We start from the raw sequence: 26,493 nt of genomic DNA, 5'->3' as shown, positions 1-26,493 counted from the left end.
AACACAAGGGGAGGAGGTTCCTCTTACCTTCTTATAGGGGGGGGGTAATTATTATAATTAATTTCATTAAAATTCCACCTGTCCTAAACCGCACACAGGGGCAGGAATACCCCATCTGTTGTGCTGTGGTTTGGACGTGGGGGAACAACAGATAAGACAACGCTAGTGTTAACACAGCGTCACCTGCCACCAGAATCCAGCGCCGCCTCTTCTCCGATCCTCCCAGCCTCCATTTACTTGCATAGGACATGTCTGGCCCTAATACTGGTATTGTGGCTGTGTGAGAGGTGTCTGGATGCCAGTAATAGAGCAAGCGGCCACTGCGGAGCCATCACATGCCCTATGCAAGTCAATGGCAGCCGGGAGGACCGGAAAAGAGGCAGGGCTGGATTCCTGGACAGATAAGGAGTCACTTTTTGTTTTTTTAGACCATTTTATGTGGATTTTCCACTTTGCAGGGGTGCTGCGTCCCTAACCCTTGTGATGCTGAAGGGCAGATTAGATGATAGCCATCACCAAGGACATCATGGTCTATCTATAGGTATATACACAGCCAACATGGCGCCCTCCAATGTACCCACCAAACCGGAGAACATTTTTTAAAGAAATTAGAAATTGTTCATGACTTCTAGAAATAATCTAAGTTGTGGCTGCGATTCGGCGGTAAGCCTGATGTCTATGATTTGCTGACTCACTGTCATTTCAGCCCCGCGTCTGGCACAGCGGGGAGCGAGGAAATCGATAAGCGAGAAGAGGCGGCAATGTCAGAAAATGCTATAAAATGCAACGACAAGACTGAAAGAGCAGATGAGACGTGAGACGCTGGAAAGTTTTAAAACTTTGATGGGCTCATAATCTCCAGTGATTTCGGTGACAGTAATATACGAGTGCGCAGGCGAGTCGCGTCATCTATAGAGCACCGTGCAAAAGAAAAAAACATGCAAACATAAAAATTCACCCTAAAAAAAGATGCAAAAATTATTTGAATAACCCAAAAAAATATATTATAGCGCCTCATGTACAAAAAAAAAAAACACGAAAAATACGTCCAGTCCTGAACCGGGGAATATAGCCCGGTACTCACATGGTTAAAATGACTTTTCAGGGTCATTGGGCCACTTTGGATTCAGACCCAATCACATTGACGGCCAATTTGACTAAATTGGACCCGAAACAAATTTTTAAAAAATTCACTCATCTCTATTCTAGTAATAAGTTGTCGCTAAATTTGTGCAAACGAAACAAATGGAGAGAATTACCGGCCGTGAAATCAGGGCGCGCAGGTGTTGCTGTGGCAACCTGGACATGCGTTCCCATAAAATATAGACTAAGTCCGGGCAATGAAACGGAATAAGTCATTTTCTAATCTCTTTCGCCACAATGGCTAGTTCATAAAAATTTCAGCAGATGTAATTGAACAGATCTCCGGGAAGAGACATGGAGTGTAATTGGTGATAAATCAGACAGCTCTGATAGCGGCACGTTTATAGTCAGGGACAGGTTAATGTGTTTAGCAAAGATTTAGCCGCGCCATTCGGATGGGGGATAGAGGCTCCCGTCCCTTTAAAGGGGTGACCGTCCCTTTAAATCATACAGGCCTACCGCCCAGGGAGTCTCTCAAAATAAGGAAGATTTTTTTGGACTCTGGACAAGGCGGTGCTAGCGTTATATGTATTTATACTGCTTATGTATGTAGTGAGCGCCCCCTAGGGGCAGCAATTTTTTGATAGAAGAGCACAATGTTTTTGGAGCATAAGAAAAAAAACTGCAAAAAGTTTCATACGCCATAGTCAAGGGGTTATGGCACTGTTCCGTAGGAATCCCGGGTTTTGTCGGTATGCAAATGAGTTCTCTCGCAGCACTAGGGGCGGTCCCCAGCGCTCAAACAGTACTGGGGGCGTCACCAATGCTGCGAGAGAACTCTCTCCAGCGCTGCCTCCATCTTCTTCAGCAATGTCCTCTTCACGCATCTTCTTCTGGTGCAGGTTTCAGACTTCTAGGCCTCAGGTCTCGGGCGGAGCAGACTGTGCATGCCCACAGGCCACAAGAAAATGGCTGCTTACACAGTATTGTAAGCGGCCATTTTCTCATGGCCTGTGGGCATGCACAGACTGCTCTGCCCAAGGCCTAGAAGTCTGAAACCTGCACCAGAAGAAGAGGATAAAGAGGATGTTACTGATAAAGATAGAGGCGGTGCTGGAGAGAGTTCTCTCGCAGCATTGGGGACTCCCCCAGTGCTGTTTGAGCGCTGGGGACCGCCCCTAGTGCTGCGAGAGAACTCATTTGCATACCGACAAAAACCGGGATTCCTACGGAACGGTGGCACGGAGAAGACAACGTAAGGTAGGAGAAGAATGGAGTGGGGTGTCGCACATGTGTACCACCACTCCATAGACATGGAGCACTCAAGGATCTCCATTCTCCTGATCATGAGGGATTCCCAGTGGTCAGACACCCAGTGATCACACACTTACTCCATAGCCTGTGCACTAGGGATACCTCTTGTTAATAAGAATACTCCTATAATGATAGGGCAGAGTGCTTAAAAAGAGCTCTGCCTAATCCTTAAAGGGGTTTTCCAGGAATTTGCAATATGGGATCAGAGGAGGCCGTCCCCAACATTGATCTGTTGTATAGGACAACCGCTCTATTCACTGTTATGAGACTGACAAAGATCATTGAGTACAGGACTCCATCAGTCCCATGCAATTGAATGGAGTGTCGGTCACGCGTGTTCACCACCACTCCATTCTCATGATCACTGGGTCCTCGTGATCATGTTCCTAATGAGCTGACACTTATCCTCTAGCTTATGGCTATGGAATAAGAATTAGACTGCATGAATGATTGGGAAGAGTCCTGCTAAAGCACTCTGCCTAATCCTTAAGAGAACTGTGCAGCTGGAATTTGACAATATGCATCACCCAACTTTCCGGGATTCTAGAAGATAAATCTGCATAGCTGTACTCCATCTCATTTTGACACGTAGACATAGATGCATCAGTCTATGGCTGAATTCTAATATATTTTTCACTTCCTCAGACGCTGAGCTTTTCCTCTGGTGATATACATCACTGCCCAGCTCATTTACCTAGTTCACATATTTTTTCATGCGTTCAGGAAGCTACAAGAGAGACACCGTGTGGAGAGAAAGGGGAACAGCACCTCCATAAACTAGCTCCTATTTGCTTCATGGAAGTGAATAGGACTGAGCTGCGATACCACAGACTACCTGTGGACAGGTGTGGCGCTGCTTATGGCAGGAAGCAGCCATGTTTTTCTAATCATGGACATCCCCTTTAAGCACTTCCACTGTGCATTGCATGAACAACAGATTGCTTTAAATGGACTCTGTAAGACTCAGGAAATTCAGGGGGACCCCTAATCAAATTTTTTACCCTTGTCTCTCTATATTAGACCCTCCCTCATTAGCAGGTCAAACAACCTGGACAAAATATGGCGGTATGCTTCACCCCTTCACTTTCATACGGGACTGCTCCACACAGTATAAGGCCCCCTTATAGCACCCTACACACTATATTGTCCCCCACACTGTGTATGGCCTTATTATTGGTCCCCACACTGTATATAGCCCCCTGTTTTTGACCCCCTTCACTGACCGCCTACATGGTGACCCCATTACATCACTACCTATTGAGTTATTCCATCTTACTCACCAATTCGTTCCTTCTTCCTTGAAAAATGCATCAATTTGTTGTGTACAGACTGATCCCATAAAGTGCCATGAGAACATCCCCCAGACCTTTACTCCCCCTCCCCCAGCCTGACCCTGGCTTCATCGGTTCAGTCTGCTTGTACCAAATCCTGACCATTCCCCAGCTTGGTGGCTCAAAAATCAGGATTCATCTGACCAGGCCATGTTCTTCCGCAGTTCACTGGTACAATGTTTGCACTTTTTGACCACTGGCCTCGTGTCTTTCGGCTTCCCTTGGTCGCTGTCTTCTCTTATCCCACATCCGTGCCATAGAATGACTAGTTGGGCATTCAGACATAGCAGCTGCGGGTCCAAGGTTGTATTTGGTTGCAGTTGTTTCCATCTACAAGATCCCCTGCACATGAAAATCCCACAAATTTGACAGTGTATGAAATTCTGATCCTCACTAGAGATGGGCGAACCTCTTCATGACGAGCCAGATTGGACCCAAATTGTTAGATTTTTAGCAAAACAATTTGGAATTTGTCGTGGACAAACTTTAAAGGGGTTGTCCCATCACAAGGATCCTATCTATACTGCTTGTTAATGTGGATGTAAGACTCTTCCTAAATACATTGCTTCAGCAAAACTGCTTTGTTTGTCCACTACTTACTTTATTCATTTTTTTGGGACACATCCCTTGACTTATCTGGTCATAAGTCAAGGGATGTATCTGCTGCTCTGAGGGAGGAGGGAGGAGGGGCTAAGTGCACGGGAGCGAGCCTGCGGGGGGGGGGGGGGTTGGGGGGTAGTTTACCCTTTGGGGGGAAGGGGCCGCTAATACAAACCCAGCATCCGCTGTAATAGAGAGGCGGATGCCGGGGAGGGTTAGACGCCAGCACAGATGCCAGGGCCTGCAACATCGCTATGCTTCTGCCCTGCATGAAGCCAGCAGCGGCAGGAGCGATGCTGCTATTCCGGAGGGGAGAGGGGGGGGCGGAGGAGCGGAATAACAGCTTCGCTTCTGCCGCTGCTGGCTTCATGCAGGGTAGAAGCATAGCGATGTTGCTGGCTTCACCTGTGCCGGCGTCTACACTCCCCGGCATCCGCCTCTCTATTACAGCGGATGCCGGGTCTGTATTCACATATGCAAAGCCAAGCGGCGCGATGCCGCTGGCCCTGCGTGCACGCTCATAGACCAGTCTAGCCTTCACAATGCGAATACAGACCCGACATCCGCTGTAATAGAGAGAGGCGGATGTCAGGTCTGTATTCGCATTGTGAAGGATAGACTGGTCTATGAGCGTGCACGCAGGGCCAGCGGCATCGCGCCGCTTAGCTTTGCATATGTGACCCCGCCCACCAATGACGCAACAAAGCCGGAAGACAGAAGATTTTATAGCAACGAAGACTGGTGAGTATGCGACGTGGGAATACCGCTTTAATGGCCACCCTTGACATGCATTGTGGTAGATTGTTATACTCTGAGTAGGGTTGAGCGATCGGGATCGGAAAAGATCGGATCCCGATCGGCGATTGAGCAAATGTCACGATCGCGATCGGCTGGAAAATGATCGACAATCAGATTTTAAAAACGATCCTGAAATCTCAAGATCGACTCAACCCTAACTCTGAGGTCTCTCCACAACCCTGAGGTATAATCGGTGGAAGCCCCGGGTAGATGAGGAAAAAAATGTGGGCCTGTTCGTGCACCCGTGGTCACCACTAGGACCTGCGATTGGACCAAACCAGTCACATGGGCACACCCATCATCATCACGATGTCATGAGACCAGCTTTAGCATCCTCCAAGTGTTGACATCTGTTGACAACTATGCCGCCGAATACTACATAGAACAGGGATAGGGACCCTTCGGCTCTCCAGCTGCTGTGAAACTACAACTCCCATCATGCTCCATTCACTTCCATGGGTGCGACAAGAACAGCAAAGCAAGTATGCATGCTGGGAGTTGTAGTTTTGCAACAACTGGAGAGCCGTACGTTCCCTACCCCTGATATAGAACCTGTATACCTCCATGCCCAACCATACCTCATCTTATATCCAGACTAGAGGTGGCACAACAGGGTCCTAGAGTCTCCGCCCAATTGTCCCTATTTCTCCAATAAACCCTTTTGGCTGTAATATTGCGATCGCTTCCACACAGCATCATTACAGTCACGCTTAGAAAGTTTCGTCCATTCTGACAACTCCCTCTTGGTGCGGTATTTGAGTGTACAATAGACGTGAGTGACTCTGCATTGTGCTCCTTCCAAGGACTTGATAAGATCATGCTAATTACGTGGAGACGCTAGGAGCGACACTACCTACTGCATGTTCCTAATTATACAGTGATTTAATAGAGCGTCAGACGAACGATCGGGACATTTATCTATAATTAGGGATGCCGAGCCGTCATAAACATGACTAATGACGGAGCAGATTCGCACCGATGAAATATAGGACTTTAGCAATTCAAATAATTATCTGAACATTTCACCTGGGGGAACGCAACGGAAACGTACGGGACAAATTCCTGCCAGCAAGGTGATCTATGAAGACATGAATTATGGAGTGGTAAGTAGCGGAAGACGTGTCAATGCAATGTAATATCTCCAGTGCGATACTTTGTTATCACGTCGGATGATTAACAGCATCGCCTACACCACACAGATAAGACTGTCAGCGCACTGATACAGTGCGGCTAGTTCGCATAGTCACTCGGCGACAAGTTGCAATATGGGTAATAGGAAACACTACTCAAGACATGGGGCGTATGGCTGGGAACCCAAAAATTACTGAAACGAAAGGACTTTTTATAAATTCTTCTCAAGCCAGTGACACGGTCTTCTATGTGATGTTTTTGTGAAGTTATGTGCTCCCTTCTGGAGCGCTGGCTATTACTCTGCTGAACACATTGGGGATAAATTTACTATAAGCCAAAAACTGTTGTGGATAGGAACAGTTGTGGCACCCTTCCTTCTTTCTGCGCCACGCTCACCACTTGTGATGACGGTGGGTGTGGTTGGAGATGTCTCAGCCACTACAAATTTGCTGTAATTCACATAATTCGTTAAATAGAAAATCTACGCCAATTCCTGAGTGATGTAAATATCCGTTCGGGTGGCCAGAGCCCCTTGATAACTTAATCACACGAACGTGTGATATGGTAGCGTGTTTCCGCGAAAATAAGACAGTGTCTTATATTAAATTCTCATCCTAGAACTATGTCAACTATATCTTATTTTCGTGTGGTGTCTTATGGATCGGGGGACAACCCACTCCATAAGACATGAAGGAGGTTAGGCTTACTTACCTTCCCCATCTTCATAATTGCGCTGGTGCTGCTGTTGATCACCACAGCGGAAGTGGTGGGCGGGGCTTAGCGAGGCTGCCGGCAGTTTCCAGGGAGTCTCACTTTGTGGGCATTGCAGCCGGCTCATTGCTGTGCGCTGTGTTCCATGTGCACAGAAAAGCCGGCTGCTGTGATACCACTGTTCTGGCTGCTGTGGGATGAGCTGGGAGAGCCGACTCCCCGCAGCATGTGCACAGCGGCATCTTCCAGCTCATCCTACAGCAGCAGGGACAGTGGATACAACCTACGGTATCACAACAGAAGCAGCAGCTGTCTTTCCTGTGCACACAGAACATCGTGCACAGTGTTCAGCAGGCTGCAATGGTTTTTGGGTGATGTCTTATTTTCGGGGGGTGCCTTATATTAGGCAATTAAACAAAAACCTCCCCTCATGCCTTATTTTCAGGGGATGACCTATTTTCGGGGAAACACGGTAGTTTGGTGTGCTATCTGGGTTTTTCCCGTATAGCACACTGACCCATTCATTTCTGTCAGCCCACGGCCACGTATTACAGCTCCTATTCCTGACTGATTTTTCAGCCCCATTGAATGAATAGTAGTGTGGAAGCACAGCCTATTCACGGATGGCATTTGCCATGGGCCTTAGTGCTGGTGGTGGAATGGATTAAGACTGGCATACAGAACTCCAGTCTTAATAAACTCCCTCCCTGTGTGAATCAGAAGTCAAACTATCAGTGCAAATCTATTACAGCTGGTTCTGACTCCCACAATCTGACCTGTATACCTGTGTGCATCAGAGGAACAGAGAGAAGGAAGAGGTCAGCGCTCCAGTCGGAGCACATAACTTCACAAGAAAGCAATATAAGGGTGCATTCACACTGAGTAAACACGTGTGTATTTTTGCAAAATACACGTGTAAAAATACGCCTGTAAAATGTCATTGAAGTCAATGGGAGTCTTATTTTTACACATGTATTTTGCAAAAATACACATGCGTTTACTCAGTGTGAAGGGTTAGATCACACGTAAATAATGTGTGGCTTATTTTGGCACCGGGAAAAAAAAAAAGCTTCCTAACTAGGAAGCTTTTTTTTGGACCTTGCCAAGCTTTTTTTGGAGCTTTTTTTTTTTTTTTTTTTTTAAAAAAACAGCTTTAAAAAAAAAAAAAAAAAAAAAAGCCAGGCTGTTTTCCCCTCCTGTAAAGTGAATGAGCTGAAAAAAACGTGTAGTATTTTTGCAAAAACCACGCGGTTTTTGCCTCCCATTCACTTCTACTGCTTTCTTCAGGCAGAAAATGCCTGAAGAGAGGTCAAGTCACTTCTTTTTCTCTGCTAGCAGTCTCCATAGACCACTATTGTAAAGGGGCAGATTTTGAAGCGAAATCCGCTGTCAAAATCAGCCTCTTTGCCCCCCCGTGTGCACTAGCCCTAAATGTACCAGGGGACTTCTGTCAAAATAGAAAAGTGAAGCAGTTGCCTTTAGCAGCCCCTCATATTCCCCGTCTTTGTCTTCTACTTATTTTTCCCATTAGTTTAGACCCCCTACCTCCATCCTTGCGCAGATTTGTGTCGTCTTACCCATCCATATGCGTTACAAAACTCACGCAAAGGTGGCAACTATTCACAGGCCACAACTACGTCACGGGGACACCGATGCCGTAATATATTCAGCCGACTAATCCCGAATGGGATTTCGCCAGAGCCCTAATACCCGAAAATGTAATTTTATACAGAAAGAAAAAAACCCGTAACAAGGAACAAAAGGCTGTGTAATAATCATAATCCTTTAATATAAAAGAACAGAATAGGGTGGATGCCTCAAAAGCTACAAAACATCAGAACGGTTCCCAACTTCTACATAACCTATAGGCTGCCTATGGAGCAGGAGCGGCAGGACTGACTTCCTTCTCCGAGACTGGATTCACACCCTGCAGGTTCTGTGACGGCTTTCCTGAGCACAATGTATCACTGGATAGTACAGGTCCATAGAAGAAACATTGGAATAGATTTTATTCCAGAAATTAAGTTTCCATCTCTACTTATCAGGCCGTGTTACTATTACATAGAAGACTATGGAAAGGAAGAGAGACAAAAATAATGTCACCTCTGCTACACTGTGAATGAAAGCGCTCTATTGACAAGTTCTACTACCGCACAGAATCCAGGCAGCCGCCTCCTCCCCTCTCCATAGACTTCTGTGTGTGAGGCAGAGTACAGAGATTCTCTACAAAGAACAGCCTGAGTGAAGATAAGGAGGAGGAAAACCTAATAAGCAGATAAGGAAACATTTCTTTAATAAGATATTACAAAGTTTCTTCTATTAATGTGAACTATTCGCTTAGGACAGGTTGTTTTAGAAGTATTGATCTGCAAGCTATACGGACAACATAGAGGCCCCACTCAGGACTACCTCTAAGCCAAAATAAAAATGGGTGGATTTTGGGTGGATTTGTACCATTTTGGTATAGCAAAAACTACCATTCTTCTTAAAGGGGTTGTCCAAGAACACAATATTGATTCCTGTGGCCTCTTTACTACACTGTAAAGTATAGAGCAGCTAAATCCCATGAACTGAATGGGACTGAGCGGCAGCATGGTCATGTGACCGATGTAACCCGAAAAGAGCAATTGGAGCTCAATATTATAGTCCCAGAGAAGCCCTTTAAGGCTGAGGGCCCACGTGGCATTCACTAGTTCTTACATAGGTATAATTGACATGCTACAATTTCCAAATCCGCAACGGTTTTGGAAATAGCCAAGTGTTTCTTTACCGCAAAACAGGGACTGGATTCACTACAATCTCATCCACTTAGCGGTGACTGTAAAATGCCGCTTTTTTTTCTCCGCCATAGCCAAACAGCGGCAGTTATGCCACTTGGCGCCTCAGCCTAACGGCTACCACCCTGCAGTAGTCTCGGCACTGGATATGCCTGAGTAGTCCCATCTAACCCCTACTAAATCAATCGTTGGGGTGTAAAGAACTGGGAAAATACGCTAGACGCTCCAGAGAAGGAAATCTGAAAGAGGTTCCCTCGGAGGTCTTCTTTACACTTGTGTATTATGGCTCCCTTAAGTGCCCAATACTGGATAAAGTCCAGTTCTAGCAGACCGGGATATACATTATGGGACTTGCTGGTACACTAAGAACTAAGTAGCTGTGGCGAGGCGTGTGCAGCCGTATTCTAGGGTTGTTATTAAAAAGATCCTCCAAATGTCAATGCGATCAGAGAGTGCAACTTGCGACCCAGGGGGGACACCAATTCCTTATGAGTCTAGGGTCCCCCAGATCCCCACCTGAATGGAGCAATGGCAGCTTCATACATGGAACATACATGATACATGATCGATGGGGGCCCTAAGTCCCCGCTGATCACACCCTTACGGCCTATCCTCTGTATAAGTGATAAACTTGGCACAACCCCTTTAAATTCTGTAATTCATGAGATTGTTTCGCCAAGTAGCTTTACTACCTGCCATAAATTGATTTCTAGAGTTCAACTTTAAAGTGTACCCCAATATAATGAAGAGTACGGGTGAATTTAAGAAACTTTGTAATACAACTTACTAAAGAAATCAATTTCTTTCTCCGCTTATCAGGTGGAGTTTTTTTTTTTTTTTTTTTTATAGAAGTCTATGGAGAGGGGAGAAGAACACTGCTTGAAAATACGCACATACTTTTCTGATACAGACTGCACAGTGGTATGAAGAAATAAGACCGCCACCTCCACCTTTCTCCCCATCTGTAGCCTCAAAAGAAGCCTATGGAGAGGGGATGGGCCTCTTATTGCATCATTTAGTGCTGTGCTAGGCTTATCTTAAAAGACAGCAGGTGTCAGAAGAGTTCTCTCGCTCCATCAGTGTCCTCCTCCCTTTTCCATAGACTTCTATGTAAAAAAAAAAAAAAAAAAAAAAAATCACTCGGCCTAATAAGAGGAAAAGGAAACAGATTTCTTTGATAAGACACATTACAAAGCTTCTTCTATTCACCTGTACTATTCATTTATGATTTTATACCTGGAGGGACACTAAGAAGCAGCAGCCTCCTTGTAGACAACACATAGCGAAGACTAACTTCTTCCTTCATATAAGGCCGGTGGACTGATACACTTTGTGCATAAAAGCTTTGAACATATTAAAGAAACCCATACTGTATATAGTGTTACTAAAGCAGAAAAAAAAAAAAAGCAACTTGGGGATCCTCAACATGACGAAAATCAGCAGATTAATTTATATAAAAAAATACAAACAAAAATAAGAAACCCAAGGAACAGTTAAGGATACTTCTAAATGAAATGATGATGAATAATAATAATAATATTAGACCCTCCATGAGGGACACGACTGGAATCTTACTAAAAAGTGTAAATCATCGCTTCATATTCAAAATATATAAAATATATCATGCTCCCTTCCATAAGGGCTCTTGCAAAGAAACTTGTAATACCAAAAATAACAAGTTCCAAATTTATTAAAGTCCTCTGTAGAAAATCATGCCAAACACTGTACAGTCTGAAAATAAAAGCGTCTGGGGCTCTAGGAGACGAGGAACTTGTGTGGTGGCAGAAGGCCTCGTGTGCCGGCTGGACCCCCCCCCCCCCCAAGTATTTAGTTGTCTTTGTCTGACTGCAGCGATGCTGTGGCCAGGGCTACGGCCGTGACGGGCTGTCCTATTCCGTGTAACTGCAGCTTGGCCATCTTCTTCTGCTCACATTCGGACACCAGGCGGCTCAGCTCGGCCGCGCTGTATCCAATTAAAGTCTTCAGGTCGCAAACAAACTTGTAGACAAACCTTTTGCCTTGAACTTTGCAGATCATATCCCCGTCGTAGTAATATCTAGTGGCAGAGGGAGGAAAAAAAAAATAAGAATTGATATTAACCGCTATGTGCAGAAATAAGACGCTGGTATCAAACCAGGATAACATGGCAGCTTTCTTCTTTGCAGAAAATGACATCATGTCCATTGGTCACATGGATTGCCGCATCCCATTAAAATGAAAGGGGCAGAGTAGCAGCACGGCCATGTAATCAAGGGACAGGTCGTCACTTTCTGAGAAAAAAGCAGCCATGTTTACAAAGTCCTGCACAACCCCAACCCCTTAGAATGCATGTACAGAACACACATTAACAAGGTGAAGGGTGAGAAATATAGAAATTAAAAGGGATTCTACCATTAAACTATTTTTTTTTTTTGTCAATCACACGTAGGAATAGCCTTATGAAGGCTATTCGTCTCCTACCTTTAGATGTCTTCTCCACGCTGCAGTTCGGTAGAAATCCTGGTTTTCGTCGGTATGCCAATGAGTTCTCTCACAGCACTGGGGGCAGTCCTCAGCACTCAAACAGCACTGGGGGCGTCCCCAATGCTACAAGAGAAATCTGCAGTGCTGCCTCCATCTTCTTCAGGAACGGACTCTTCATGCGTCTTCTTCCGGCGCTGGCTTCAAACTCCTAGGCCTCGGGCAGAGCCAACTGCATATGCCCGTGGCCACAAGAAATATGGCCGCTTACACAGTAAGTAAGCAGGCATTTTCTTGTGGCCTGTGGGCATACGCAGTCGGCTCAGCCCGAGGCCTACAAGTTTGAACCCAGTTCCGGAAGAAGACGCGTGAAGAGTGTGCTCCTGAAGAAGGAAGCGGCGCTGCAGATTGCTCTCGCAGCATTGGGGACGCCCCCAGTGCTGCAAGAGAACTCATTGGCATACCGATGAAAACTGGGATTTCTACTGAACGGCGGCGCGGAGAATACATCTAAAGGTAGCAGACGAATAGCCTTTCTTAAGGCTATTCCTACGTGTGATCGACAAAAAAATTGATTTTAATGTTAGAATCCCTTTTATGTAGTCAATATCACTTCTCACGATGTACAGTCTGCAAATTTTACTGTCAATATATTCAACTGCAAACATTGATGTCCTGGTTCCTGACATTTGCAATGGATAAAATTGCAAGAAATAAAAAATAAATAAATACATTTTGCAAATCTACAAACCACCACTCACCGAAGTGCACGGCTCAGTTTCTCGTAGTTCATGGTGGGTTTATTCTTGCGTTGCCCCCATTTCTGAGCTACAAGCTCCGGCTGGTTCAATTTAAATTCTCCTTCATCCCCCACCCATGATATACAGTCCCTGGCATCCTTGTCTGTCAGAAGCTCCAAGAGGAACTGCCAGAGCTGGATCTGTCCATTGTTACCTGCAAGACAAATTGATAAAATGATCTCACCCCATCAGTGCGAGCTCAAGATACAGAGGAGTCAGTCACTACTCTGACAAGCTTACGTATGCTCATTCCAACTCCATGCAGAATTAAAGGGGTTGTGCAGGACTTCGAAAACATGGCTGCTGTCTTATTCTCAGGAAGGGACCTTCTATCCATTGGTCACATGGCCATGCTACAGCTCAGTCCAATTCATTTTAATGGAATGGAGACGTGGCATGGCTATGTGAGCAACGGACATGGTATCACTTCCTGAGAAGAAGCAGCAGTCATGTGTCTGAAATCCTGCACAACCCCTTTAAGGTGGCCACAAACATTAGGGGAATCCACAGATTTCACTCATCAAATCTGTATGGCGATGTTCTGACTGCCCCCGACATCAAATATCAAGTTAAAGAAGGACTGGGCATACTGTATTTCAAAATCCTCAATTCTTTATTCTTTGATAAGATAAGCTGCTGCCAGAGTCCACCATTAAAGTGCCTTCCACCAGTAAGGACACCTGCATGCTCGGCTGAGCCAACTATGTGTATGGGGTGTCCGAAATAACAGCTGCCAACAGACTAAGTCGTAACAAGCAGAACTGTGAACGTTGCGGTAACCGTGAAGGATCCACCAACGAAATGACTATACCTGTTCTGTTTCCGGGAGAACTTCTGTCTTCTCCAGATATACGAGGCGCCCGCTGGACTTTTGCTACTTTGGTCTGTGTGTTTATAACTTTTATGGTAGTTGTGGGGGTCGAATTCGCCAATGACGCTGGGATTATCTGAACAGCTGCAAGAAAACAAGAACACTTGTCACAAGTCACATACAAAACCAGAGAGCTGCTCAGACACAGCCAGGGGCCCTGAGGAGAAGACAGGCTGCTTATTACTGCATCTGTCTCCTCCTTTGTAGCTTACATAGGATTCTTCCCACTAACTTCAACTGGAGGCCAGCTGCGGTAACTGTGCCCACTCACTGGATCTACTTCTGACTCTGTACACTGTATAGTACACGGATGGGACACAGCCATGAACAGCTGCCACGTGCAGGGGCTTGGCTACAAACCATCAACTCATCAGATATTTAAGGCCCATCTTAGGTTAGGCCATCCATAAAAATCGCACCCAACCACTTTAAAGGGATCCTATCATTCAAATGACATTTTTTCTAAGTAACACGTCGGAATAGCCTTAAGAAAGGCTATTCTTCTCCTACCTTTCGTTGTCTTCTCCGCGCTGCCGTTCGCCTACAATCCCGGTTCTTGTCTGTATTTAAATCAGCCATCTCGCAGCACTAGGGGCAGCCCCAATGCTGTGAGAGAACTCTCTCCAGCGCAGCCTCCATCTTTGTCAGGAACGGCCTCTTCATTCTCTTCTTCTGGCGGTGTCTTCTTACTTGTAGGCCTCGGGCAGAGCAGACTGCGCATGCCCACCGGCCCCGAGAAAATGGCCGCTTACAATGCTATGCAAGCAGACATTTTCTCGTGGCCTATGGGCATGCGCAGTCTGCTCTGCCCAAGGCCGGAGGCCTTAGAAGTTACAAGACACCACTGGAAGAAGAGGCTGAAGAAAAGGAGGCGGCGCTGGAGAGAGTTCTCTTGCAGCATTGGGGACGCCCCCAGTGCTGCGAGAGAGCTAATTTACATACCGACAAGAACCGGGATTGCAGGCGAACGGCGGCGCGGAGAAGACAACGAAAGCTATGAGAAGAATAGCCTTTCTTAAGGCTATTCCGATGTGGTACTTAGAAAAAAAATGTCTTCTGAATTATAGGATCCCTTTAGTTCTATATTACATGTCATCTACACAACTTACGTTGATCGATGGTTACTGTTGCGATTTCTCCTCCATGCTCTTGGCTCGCCAGTACATCTACAGGGAAAGAACATTGTAATAAAGCAACAATCTTATCGGTGAAGCAAGAAAAGAAACAGCAAGGATTACGGTAATAGGATTTGCCAAAACTGTAAGCCTGCCCCCAGTAAGTGATCCATGAGGAACAGCAGCAAAAATCCTGTGACCCATCACAAAGCCATAGAATACAAAGAACAGGGTTTTTTTTTTTTATCCCAGCGTTGTGTAATTCTAGATATTCTCACAATGGTAGCACTGGCGTTTTAATTTTTAGATTATCACTAAGGTTGAGCTGATCTGGAGATTTCAGGATCGTTTTTAAAATCCGATTTCCGATCATTTCCCATTCGATCCCAATCCCAATGCAAGTCAATGGGATTTTTTTTTTAATAATCGAAGATCGGATCGAAGATCCTATTCTCTAGACAGCATGGAGTCTAAAAATTGAACGCTTTAATTTTTAGACTCCACGCTGTGTAGTGATTAAAAAATCCCCCGGCTACCTCCACTTACTTGCACAGAAGCGCTGCTGATGCTGATCCACGCTGCTCTTGCTCCTCTTCTTTCTACTTTGCATGCCTGCAGAGCACCGTATTGCCCCTGCCTCCCAGGCTAGTGTTACTGATGCTGGGAGTAGGCGGGGCTTGTTGTGGCTTAGGAGAGTGTGGGAGGGTACAGGGCGGGGAGACGTGAGTGCATCACTCACATCTCCCCTCCCGGTACCCACCTACAGTCTCCTAAGGCACAAGACCCGCCTTCTTCCTAGGTCTGTAACACTAACCTGGGAGCTAGGGACGCGCACGGACCGAGAAGAACGGGGAGCGACAGTGGATGTGTGCAGATAAGTGGACTTGTCTATTGACTCCTCTGCTTTGTCCCTGCTTTATCGTATACTCAGCTCTGTCACATCTCAGATGTAGCAGAACTGATGAGTATACAGTAAAGCAGGGACGAAGAAGAAGAGTAGATAGACAAGGTAATATACAATAATGCAGATGTAGCAGAGTCGAGGATACGGCACAGCAGAGAGGAAACAGAAGAGTAGATACCATCTACTCTTCTGTTTCCTCCCTGCTATGCCGTAGGAACGAATGGACGCAGCCGTCGCGCAAGGGGTTAAGCGGCCGGACGCCGGCACAAGCTGTGTGCTGGTGGCATCCATTCATTCCTAACATTGTTAGCTCTTCCCACAATGCTTGGCCAGTAGCAAAGCATTGTGGGAAACAACCTCTAACCTGCCTAAAAAGATCGGGATCGGAATTCCAATCACGAACGTGAAATTTACTCGATCGACGATCGGAATCTGATCTTTTCCGATCCCAATCGCTCAACCCTAATGATCACATTATTGATCAGAATATTTCTAAAAATCGTGCAGTTCTGACTTTGTCCACTAGGCCGTATAAAATGCTGTAGGAGATTTCTTTGCAGCAGCCACCTGATTTACAGCACACTGCTGATCACAGCTATTGAGTAGAGAAGACATGGATTCCACCAGTCAGAATGGATTATTTTACATCTTCCCCTCATCTACACAATGACCTCTACCGGGTCACAGAGCACAAGGAGAAAACTCTCCCATACAGAATAGGAAATGAGTATGCAATCTGTGGGGGGGCCGACACCTGGACCCTGCCCAGATCAGCTGTTCCAGTGGACATGATGCATGTGCTATATAAGTAACTGTAGCCCCATCCACTGTATAGGGTTGTGGTTCTGGAAGACTGCAGCGGAGTGTCAATAGGAGCAGCCTGCACACACTCCCATCCAATATATGCCCTCTACATCTTTAGCACTTGAATTAGAGATACATTGGTAAAACCAGCCAACGTACGCACAGGTATCATCAACCTGGCAAAGAGACTGTGTACTGGATGTACTAGGAGGATGGTAAGTGACCAAGGTGTCAGATACTTCTATTAGGGCTCCTATGTGTGTTCCAGACCATAGAATCCCCCTCTGGAAAGCCCATAGCTTAAAAAAAAAAACAAAAACAAAACACTGAACATCTAGAAATTTTTCTTGCACATATTCCAATGTTTTTCTTACATTTCCTGAGCAGCTCTAGATGACTCCATAAAATCTCTCCTCTGGGGACCCTCTGAAAGAAATCTTCTTGACTGATTTGACAAAGCTCTCTTCCGGGAATACTGAGGGCGTTCACATTGATATCGGTCATACCAAACTCCTTCATCACCCATAACACCCAGTGTAGCACTTGGTCTGTGGACCACTGCAGCGGATCTGGAAATACAAATAGAAGTACCGTATGTACTCGAATACAAGATGACTTTTTATGCTGATAAAGCCCCCCCTCGGCTTATACGCGAGTCAGGCAGCACAGGACTGCAAGGACCTGCATAAATTAAGTGAAGGGGGCGTGTGCTTCAGTGGGTGCTACAGTAATGGTATAGGACACGCCCCCTTCATAGGTCCCTGCTCCTGTGTCTGCATCCAGGAGAGCTCATACAGTAAAGTGAAAGTAAAACACACAGGTACCTGCTGGGGTTACTCTGCCTAGTAATGTCAGATATTTGGGGTGATTAATTTAGTTTCAGTAACCCCATGTGCCTCACATTAATAGCAGTTAACCCCATCATGTCCCTCACATTAACCCCTGTGTGCCCCATATAAGAGTTACTGATATGTCGGACACATGGGGGTACAAATAAACTGCCTTGATAATGTTTAATAATTACCTTCATGTCTCTCACATCAGTAACCCGCGCAGTTCATGTAATTTTATTGGTATCTATTTTAATTTTCCAGTAGCTGCTGCATCCCCACCCCAGGCTTATACTCAAATCAATAAGTTTTCCCACTTTTTTGTGTTAAAATTAGGGGCCTTGGGTTATATTCGGATTTGCTTATACGCGAGTATATATGGGGGGGGACGGGGTGTACATATATATATATATATATATATATATATATATATATATATATATATACACACACACTGTATATATATATGCTACACCAGATGTGAAATCAGTAGGCAATTTTTTGCACAAGCCATGATTAGTCAGAAATTAAAAATTTTCCTAGCAAACACTTGACTTTCCTCACCATATGGTATGCCCAGGCGCTCCTGCTCTTTTCTGTACCCTTCTAATGCTGCGGCCCACCGGGTCACTTGTTCGGAGGTTTCGTCAGAGATGGTGACATGTTTGGTGTCGTCTAGAGTTATCACCTGGGCCTCTTCCACCAGTTGGGCTTCCACTGCTCCATGATGAGCGTCTGGGTCGATCACCACTTCTACGGTCTCTACAGGTTTTACAATCTCAAGTATATTCAGCTTTGGCTCCAGACCTATTCAACATAATGGGAAGGGGGGGGGGGGGGAATAAAACACAATATAAAGCACATACTAAAATGCATAAAATTACATTTATACAGCAAGGACTATCTGCAGGAACAGAAGAGGGGCTGCTCTCTGCAATGTTCAGGGTATGGTCTCATGGGAAGGGGATGTAATATAAGGCTAAGGCCCAGCAAAAAAAAAACAAAAAAACGCTACTTTATTTTCCACTGAGTTTTTGGTTATTAAACCTATAGGTAAAACTGCAGGATTTTCACTTATTGCAATATTAGCAAAGTTCCAGCTGTAATTTCATTTGGACTGAATACATTCTAACGGAAACGGCTATTGTTATATTCTGGGGTCTCATCAGACACATGTGACCGCTAAGGACCAATCACAGGTACCCCTGGATTGTATGTACAGATTTATAACTAGAGGACCACCCAGAACGTGCTACCAACCTTGCTGTGAAATAACCTGCACACTCAGTTGCACTGATCCATCGGTTTTCACTCCTTGGTCGAATAAACTTCGCTCTGGGTCCAGCTGTTTTAGAAAGGAATTGAAAGCAAATTCACATTAGCATAAAATTAAAAAAAAAAGCGTCATGTGTTTAGCAGGAAAGATACCTCTTACAATCACCTGAAGCTGCGACTACTGCCCCATTCTTGAGACAGAAGCAGGTTGCAGAAACGTAGGGTATATATTATGGATACAGCCGTAAACGCCAAGATGGGAGTAAACCCTTAAGGTTATGTTACGGAGGATCTGTCACTACGTCTATTTTCTTGCTGCTCCCCAAATTCTAGAATGTTTTTTTTTCTCCTTTAGCCCCCACCATTAACTAGGTATAGCCCCCCCCTGCTGTATACAGATACACAGTTCAAGCGGTATTCTCATCTGAAGAATCCATCTAAACTGCTATCTTATGTAAATTCAAGAGTTTTCCTAAATACATTGCTTTAGAAACGCTGCTTTATTTACCTGTCATGTGAGATTGTTGTTCCGCATTCCTTACACAAGGTTTCCTAGGTCCCCGGCCTGTTTTCTTCTTACTTATCTCAGGATGGTTGACGTGACTCACTGCTCTCTGGAGAAGAGGGGGGCTGAGTTCTTGGAATTGAGTCTCCTCTCAGAGCCATTATCTCTTACCCTTAGGTCCCAGCAATCAGGTCAGGGCTGGACAGAGGGCTTACTCAGTGCCTGCTATCTCTGTATGTTGAGATTAGCGGGAGCCCACTGTCCGTCCTAGCAGCATGCAAGTTTTTTTTTTTTTCTCTCCAAACCTGTGTATTTATACTAGATTTCTAGTAACTGTAAATAATCTCTCATGATGAAGACAATGTCTTTACAAGGTACTTCATCCTGTCCATCCCACAGGCAAGGCCCACCCATCAGTTTGCTGAAAAGTACAGGGAGTGAGAGGAAGAGATAGCAGGCAGACTGGGGATAGGACAATCCCTTTAAACCCAAATTGAGCAGCAACCCGGTTCTTCTCCTTGGGGCGGAGTTTCCATCAGGGCTCTTAGGGTAACTTCACACAGTTTTTTTGGTCAGGATTTTGAGGCCGTATCCACCTCAAAATCCTGACCAAAAAGACAGCCTCATTGAAATCAATGGGAGGCGGTCAGGTTTTTTTTTTCCAGGAGCCAGCTCCCAGAAAAAGTAGTGACATTCATTGGGCCTAATCCGGAGCAGAGTGCGCAACTGGATGCTGGTGCAGTGCACTGGGCATTCAGTCGCAGCTACCTGTTTTTCGGTCCGGAACCTGAGACGGCCTGTGTGAACTTACCCTTACGTTGCCAATTCAATACCTTGCAGTGTTGGAGCTCAGTGATCTCTTGAGATCACTCTTCTTGGAAAACTGAAGAGATAATGCTAGAGGCAACAGTGCTGACACCACTGTGCATTGTATGGGCGGTGTCACAGCTCCGACAGACTCTGCTCCCTAAAGGGTGCCCAGTGGCAGATTAACTGTGTATTTACATACATTGCACAGAAATGACTGGGGGACATAGTCTAGCTAAAAGAGGGGGCTAGAGGAGAAAAGGAACACATTATACAAACAGCGGAGCAGCGAGAACACGGCTAGGTATGTTAGACAAAGTGACAGATCCTCTGTAAAGAATAAAATTGCTGCGATAATACGTTATGGTTGAATTATGTACGGAACTATTTATGCACTTCCAATAGCGGAATAGAACTACAAGATCCTAAATTCTACCCAAAAATATTCCTTAAAGGGGTATTCCCATAACTCTTGTTCTGCAGCCTTCGTGCTCTCTTCACTTCCTGGATTTCTCGGCACATTGGTGGGCAGGGTTTCAGTTGCTCTGCTATGTTTGCAGTCAGTAATGAGGGATTGGTTGTAAATGCATTACCACAGTATGACGCTGATGTGGAAACTGATGTAGCAGAGTTGGATTTGAGTCAGTTTGCATTACATACAGAGGTAACGGACTCCTTATCTCAGCCCTTATCAGCCAAATTCAATTAAACCGGCTGATAAGTGGAAAAGCTGAAGATAGAACAGTAATCCCGGAGCTCTCACCTCCCCCCTCCCCTATATGAGATGCTCCGTTGCTTGGTAGTCCCTCCCTCCCACCCTGAGAGCAGGCAGCTATGTTACTTGGGAACTGAGCAGATAAGCCCCATGGCCATAGAAACGCAGTGTCAACAATGAAGCGAATAAATTAAGATAGCGGCCAAAGAAAGCAGTTTTGATAAAGCAATGTATTTAGGAGAAGTCTTAAATCCACATAAACTAGCAGTATAGATAGGATGCTTTTCATGGGATGACCCCTTTAAGCGATTAAATGGCTTTAGTCACTGACTGCAAGTTTTGCAGCGCTACCCTCTTTATTACAACATTATGTTAGTCCTTTTAGCTGATTACACAATATATACCCTACCTAACAAACTAAATACATATATTACATACAGTATACACACACTCATACCTGGATGTCTTGTAAACAAATTTCATGGGCATCGAGCGAGCACTGAAGTCGGGGCTCTAGCAGCTTCTTTAGATTTCCAATGGGCTCATTTATGTCAATAGACTGGCTGACAAACTCTGCAGTGGTATAGGTCTGCTCTATGATGCTGAAATGTAAGCATAAGGAAAAAAATACACATGAAAAACCCTTACACATAAGGCGCCAGGAGGGATAACACACATGTATAAGGAAATGCAACTTTGTTGATTGCGCAAGATTCATAAATGTCCCCATATCCGGATCCTGGCGACCAAAGTGACCCGGCAAGTGACTATGACAATGGGTTAGCTAACTGCAAGGACGTGCGTCTGGAACATGAAAGTGACTTTGGAAGCATGAAGTCAAGCACCAACCATGGTTACAATTGTATCTGCTGCCTGGAGGAGAAGAGACATAAAGCGACCATGTACCTACTGCAAAACACTTGATATGCTTGCGTTTCCCCCTATATATGAAGTAGTGTTGCAGCCATGATTTTGTCACGTGTACACGGAGCAGTCGTCTTAAAGGTTGTCTCATCTCAGTAAATCACTACTAATGACCACTCCCCGCCCAAGCCCTACTGCTGAAATCTATAGGAACAGGTGAGCAGCGCAGATCTAGGTCAGTCCTGTGACCCCCTTATACAGGACAATAGGAGCTACAGAAACAGCACAGCTGAGATACATGGCTTCAGCACAACAACAAAAAAAACCTGCCATGCATAGCCACGCTGTTTCTGTAGCTCCCAGTGTAGAGAAGAGCTGCTTGGTTGTTCTAAGTCCATCCCTAAAGATTGAGACTTGGGAGCCATTAAAAGGATTCAATCATTAAAATGACATTTTTTTTGTCCCTAGCATGTAGCAATAGCCTTAAGAAAGACTTTTCTTCTCCTACCTTTAGATGTCTTCTCCGCGCCGCCGTTCGGTAGAAATCCAGGTTTTCTTCGGTATGTAAATGAGTTCTCTCGCAGCACTGGGGGCATCCCCAATGCTGCAAGGGAACTCTCCAACAACTCCTTTATCTTCGCCTGGAACGGCTTCTTCCGGCGCTGGCTTCAAACTTCTAGGCATGCGCAGTTGGCTCTGCTGTTGGGCCTCGGGCAGAGCTGACTGCACATGCCCGTGGCAATTTTCCTGTGGCTGCTTAGACAGTAAGTTGGTGTAAGCAGCCACAAGAAAATGGCCGCGGGCATGCACAGTCGTGCCTAGAAGTTTGAAGCCAGCACTGGAAGAAGACGTGCAGAGAGGCCGTTGCTGAAGAAGATGGAGGCGTTGCATACAGACGGAAACCGGGATTTCTACAGAACGGCGGGGCAGAGAAGACATCTAAAGGTAGGAGAAGAATAGACTTTCTTAAAGCTATTGCTAAGTGCTAGGGACAAAAAAAATGGTTTTTAATGATTGAATCCCTTTAAGCCCATCTACAATGGAAATAACATGATAAGAGGGTTTTAACGGTACAAATACAAAACTCTCTGGAGGCGAAGTGATTCTCATTTACCATTGCTCGTCTCGATGCAGGCAATGCGTCCACCATCTCCTTCATGGTCTAGGTTGTTAGTGCAGACGTTCAATGTGACTGCTGTGGCCTCACTGGTCACATGACTGGTACTGGTGACATAACAGTAGTGACATCATCGACACCTAACATGTGACTGCTGAGGTAAGAGAGTATCGCTTCTTTTTTGTTGTTTTACACCACCCCAAGCACGTTTTGCATTTATCTTCTATAGTGTGGCCCACATAAAAGCCTCTAGACTTCTCCCCCAAAGCGTGTAAAGCCAAGGGGAAAGAAGGCCCAGACATAGAGGATTTCAACTGCTGATGCTTATTGTCACAGGAGATATGGCATCCATTGATGTGCTTGGCAGCGGTTTATTCGCCGTCCTTCTTTGACAACACATATACAGTCAGAGGAGCTGGGTGTGCAGGAGTTTTGTTGAATAACCGTGAGCTAAAAAGTTATACTGCAGATGGCTAATAAAATTGTAGGAGCCTCTTAAGCCAACTTTAGATACTGAGGGCACTCTTAGGTGGCGGCAGCATTGCTGGATGGAAGACCAACTACTAACACAATAATATTCGGACTTCTGAGCACACCGTACTCACCTTTCTTCTGTACATTCTGCTTTTTCCGTTCCATCGATTTCTATCTCTATCAGTTCCTCAGCCTCCCTCTTTGTCATGGCTGAATTTTATGAGGTTCAATCCTGCAAGATCAAAGAAAAGGGTAAAGGTTATTTAAAATTAAAATCTAGCTCAAGTTATTTTAACCATTAGAACAGCACCAAGCCGCCAGCAAACCTCAGACCTTGCACCGTTGCAGCTAAGCTCCCATTGAAGTCAGTAGTAGCCAAGTTGCAGTGAACACATCAGGCTGCTATACAGTGGACGGCCCCATATAGTTTACAGGCCCCACACAGGTCATTGGGCCCAGGGTCGGCCCCCTGTTGATCATATATTTATGACCTATCTTGAGTATAGGCCGAAATAAATAAATTAAATAAGCCCAGACAACCTTAAACCGTCTCTCAATATTTGCACAAATCTTAGCAATAACCTATGGGGTCACTGACTAAAATGCCAATACTGCAGGCAAAGCCAGGCGCCATGATCCCGTGATGCGCCACCATTATGGATGACAAGTCATAAGGTTGGGGCTACACGAAGGTTTTGGCCACGACTCCAGCTGCACGATGAAAAATCTATATTAGGGCCCTTTCACACCTGCATTCAGGTCCACATGGGGACCAACCAAATGGAAACCTAATCCACATACAAAGCGGTGACCTTGGGAAACCTGCAGAAACCATAGACTATAACGGGGTCCATGTGGTTTCCGAATGAGAAATGCAGAGAGAAAAGTGCTGCTTTACTCCGCAGTTTTTCATGGGGAGAGGGGAGGGGAAATTTTGACAAGTCAGGCACAACAGAATGCAGGAAGAAATTGCTGCGGGAAAAACAACAGAGGCAACACATCGCAGCTCTTGCAGCAGTGCTTTAGATAGAAACTTCATAGAGGTTTCCTCTGTGAACGGTTTCGATTATACTTATGGGGAGACCGTCAGCGATTCCATAGGTAGAATTGACACGCTGTGATTTCCAAAACTGCGCCGGTTTTGGAAATGGTGCCGTGTCTGCAGTGCTGTTTTTACCATAAATTGGGCAAGGGATTCGCTAGAACCCATCCACTTTACCCTAACAGTAAAACGCCTCAATTTTTCCCCAAATCGCAGCGTCTACGCCACGTGCGGCCCCAGCCTAAAGCAGTTTTCCAAGACTTATATGTTGATCCCTGTGCTGGGATTTCAACAGGTTATCAGTGAGAGTCCAACACCCAGGACCCCTAGAGATCTTCTAGATAAACAGGCCACAGCACTGAACAAGTACAACACCGTACATATTGTAGTGACTGTGCTTGGTATCGCCACTCAGCCCCATTCACTTGAATGGGACTGATCCTGGGCTCACACTAGCGTCACCTCTTCACTGTCTGAACAATGCTGAAACAGCGCTTACAGAGTCCAAAGGAGCTCACAGTCTATAATGGAGTCTGTCAGGTGTCCGTGGATTTTCAGCAGACACTGCCCAAGATGCTTTTGTACCTCGAGATTGGTGACTGTGACATCATCAGTACAGGGAAGAGGGGCCAGTCCTTGAGGGCGCCGCAGCCTCTTCCAATAGCTGATCGGTGGAGGTCTCACACGTCAGACCCCACAATCAGATGCAAGTCCTGGACAGCCCCCCCCCCCTTATTTTCCCACATGTCACACCGACACCCAAAACTTCTCTTTACGCACAATGGATACAAACCACAATACACACCAGTGAGTTACTGCAACGCTTGGTCACGATTTCGACCATCACTCCCATGACCGGTATAACATAGCGAATACGACAATATTAGGTCGCCGCTCTGCTGGGGGTGTAATAATGACGCCCTAATATATAGAGGTGACGCACAGCAGAGGACACTTCTATGGATGTTAGGAGTAGTAGTAGCGATGCATCCAGGACACACAACTCCACCAGGCTCATACAATAAGCAAATCCTACCGCTAGGCAGTGCTGAGCCTTGTAGTCCCACAGTCAGAGCCACCGCACGTGACATACACACCACACACCTACTAATCCATCCCGCCAGCACCGATAGGGTTAATAGCAGGCCTCGGCCGCCACAGACGTCTCCCATTCACACTTACCCGCCTCTTTTTCTTTGCGCTCTTTTTTTTCCCGGCTTTCCCACCTCCAGTCACGGAAATGAACCGTGGCGTCAACACGCAGCGCGGCCAACGGAAACAAAACACAGCCCGGGCGGAAAAGGCGAGGGACTGGTTCGACACTGCCGGAAGTGGAGTGACGCACTTCCGCCTGACCTTAGCTTTGAGGAGCCGCTATTAGGGGGCGGGACGTGGGCGTGTCCAAGAGGGCGGGCTATCACGTCACGTGACCAGGCTTAGGTCGGGGAGTTTAGCGACCTCCAGCAGGCTGGGTGTGGTGACACTACGACTCCATTATAGGGGCAGTGAAGCATGCTGGGAGTTGTAGTGTATCACGGCAGGTGACGTATAAGGTGTATTAACCACTTCAGGGCCGGTCAGGGATAGTCACTTAATATTAGGCTGTTTCTATTTTTTTTTTCTTGTTTTCTTCTTTATTTTAACCACTTCAGTACCGGGACAATTTCTGGTTCAGGACCAAATTTTCGGGGTGCGGTTTTGAGGGCCGTCACATTTTATCATTTGGATTATTCAACTAATGCCTGCGTCTTTTTCGGTGACACACAGGGCTTTATTGTTATGTTGGTTTTATTATAGAGGAGGAAAAATTGGTCTGTTTTTCACTTTTCTTTTTTTTTTCCTTCTTTTATTTAATAGGACAAAGTGCTACTAAAAAAAAAACTTTTTAAGGCCGGGGCCCCACAGGCCGAAAACACTGCGATTTGCCCGCAACGGAGACGCTGTGGGAAAAATCGCAGCGTTGTACAGTGCAGGCAAAGGGGATGATGGGATTCGTGCAAATCCAATGCCCATGTTGCGGGAAAAAAATGCAGTGTGGACACGGACAGCGTGACCGTTGCGGCTTTGCAAATCGCAGCATGTCAATTATATCTACGGAAACGCTGGCGGCTTTCCCGTACATATAATGTTAAGAGAAAGTCCACGGAGGAAAACTCTGTGAACTT

The 26,493-nt window shown here is 45.7% G+C and overlaps 1 protein-coding gene across 1 annotated transcript; it reads right to left on the bottom strand.

The window, feature by feature from the left end:
• Positions 1–8,779: 8,779 nt before the first annotated feature.
• GABPA (GA binding protein transcription factor subunit alpha) lies at positions 8,780–25,645 on the bottom strand. The gene is made up of 10 exons (XM_075263490.1): positions 25,511–25,645; positions 23,418–23,518; positions 21,289–21,433; positions 18,790–18,874; positions 18,094–18,336; positions 17,074–17,268; positions 14,986–15,042; positions 13,817–13,960; positions 12,967–13,159; positions 8,780–11,801 (listed from the first exon to the last, which is right to left on the bottom strand). Exons 2-10 carry the CDS (start codon positions 23,492–23,494, stop codon positions 11,573–11,575), a joined length of 1,368 nt encoding a protein of 455 aa, XP_075119591.1. The 5' UTR covers positions 23,495–23,518; positions 25,511–25,645; the 3' UTR covers positions 8,780–11,572.
• Positions 25,646–26,493: the final 848 nt, after the last annotated feature.

The sequence above is a fragment of the Leptodactylus fuscus genome, chromosome 2, assembly GCF_031893055.1.
Source record: "Leptodactylus fuscus isolate aLepFus1 chromosome 2, aLepFus1.hap2, whole genome shotgun sequence".
NCBI lineage: Eukaryota > Metazoa > Chordata > Amphibia > Anura > Leptodactylidae > Leptodactylus > Leptodactylus fuscus.
This window is presented reverse-complemented; position numbering and strand designations above follow the sequence as displayed.

Excerpts from the sequence above, each read along its gene's own strand:
- GABPA (XM_075263490.1), bottom strand. The coding sequence starts at position 23,494 with ATGACAAAGAGGGAGGCTGAGGAACTGATAGAGATAGAAATCGATGGA. Across the intron at positions 21,434-23,417 it reads GCAGAATGTACAGAAGAAAG|CATCATAGAGCAGACCTATA; the intron begins GTGAGTACGGTG and ends CTTACATTTCAG. Across the intron at positions 18,875-21,288 it reads TTTGTTTACAAGACATCCAG|CTGGACCCAGAGCGAAGTTT; the intron begins GTATGAGTGTGT and ends TTTCTAAAACAG.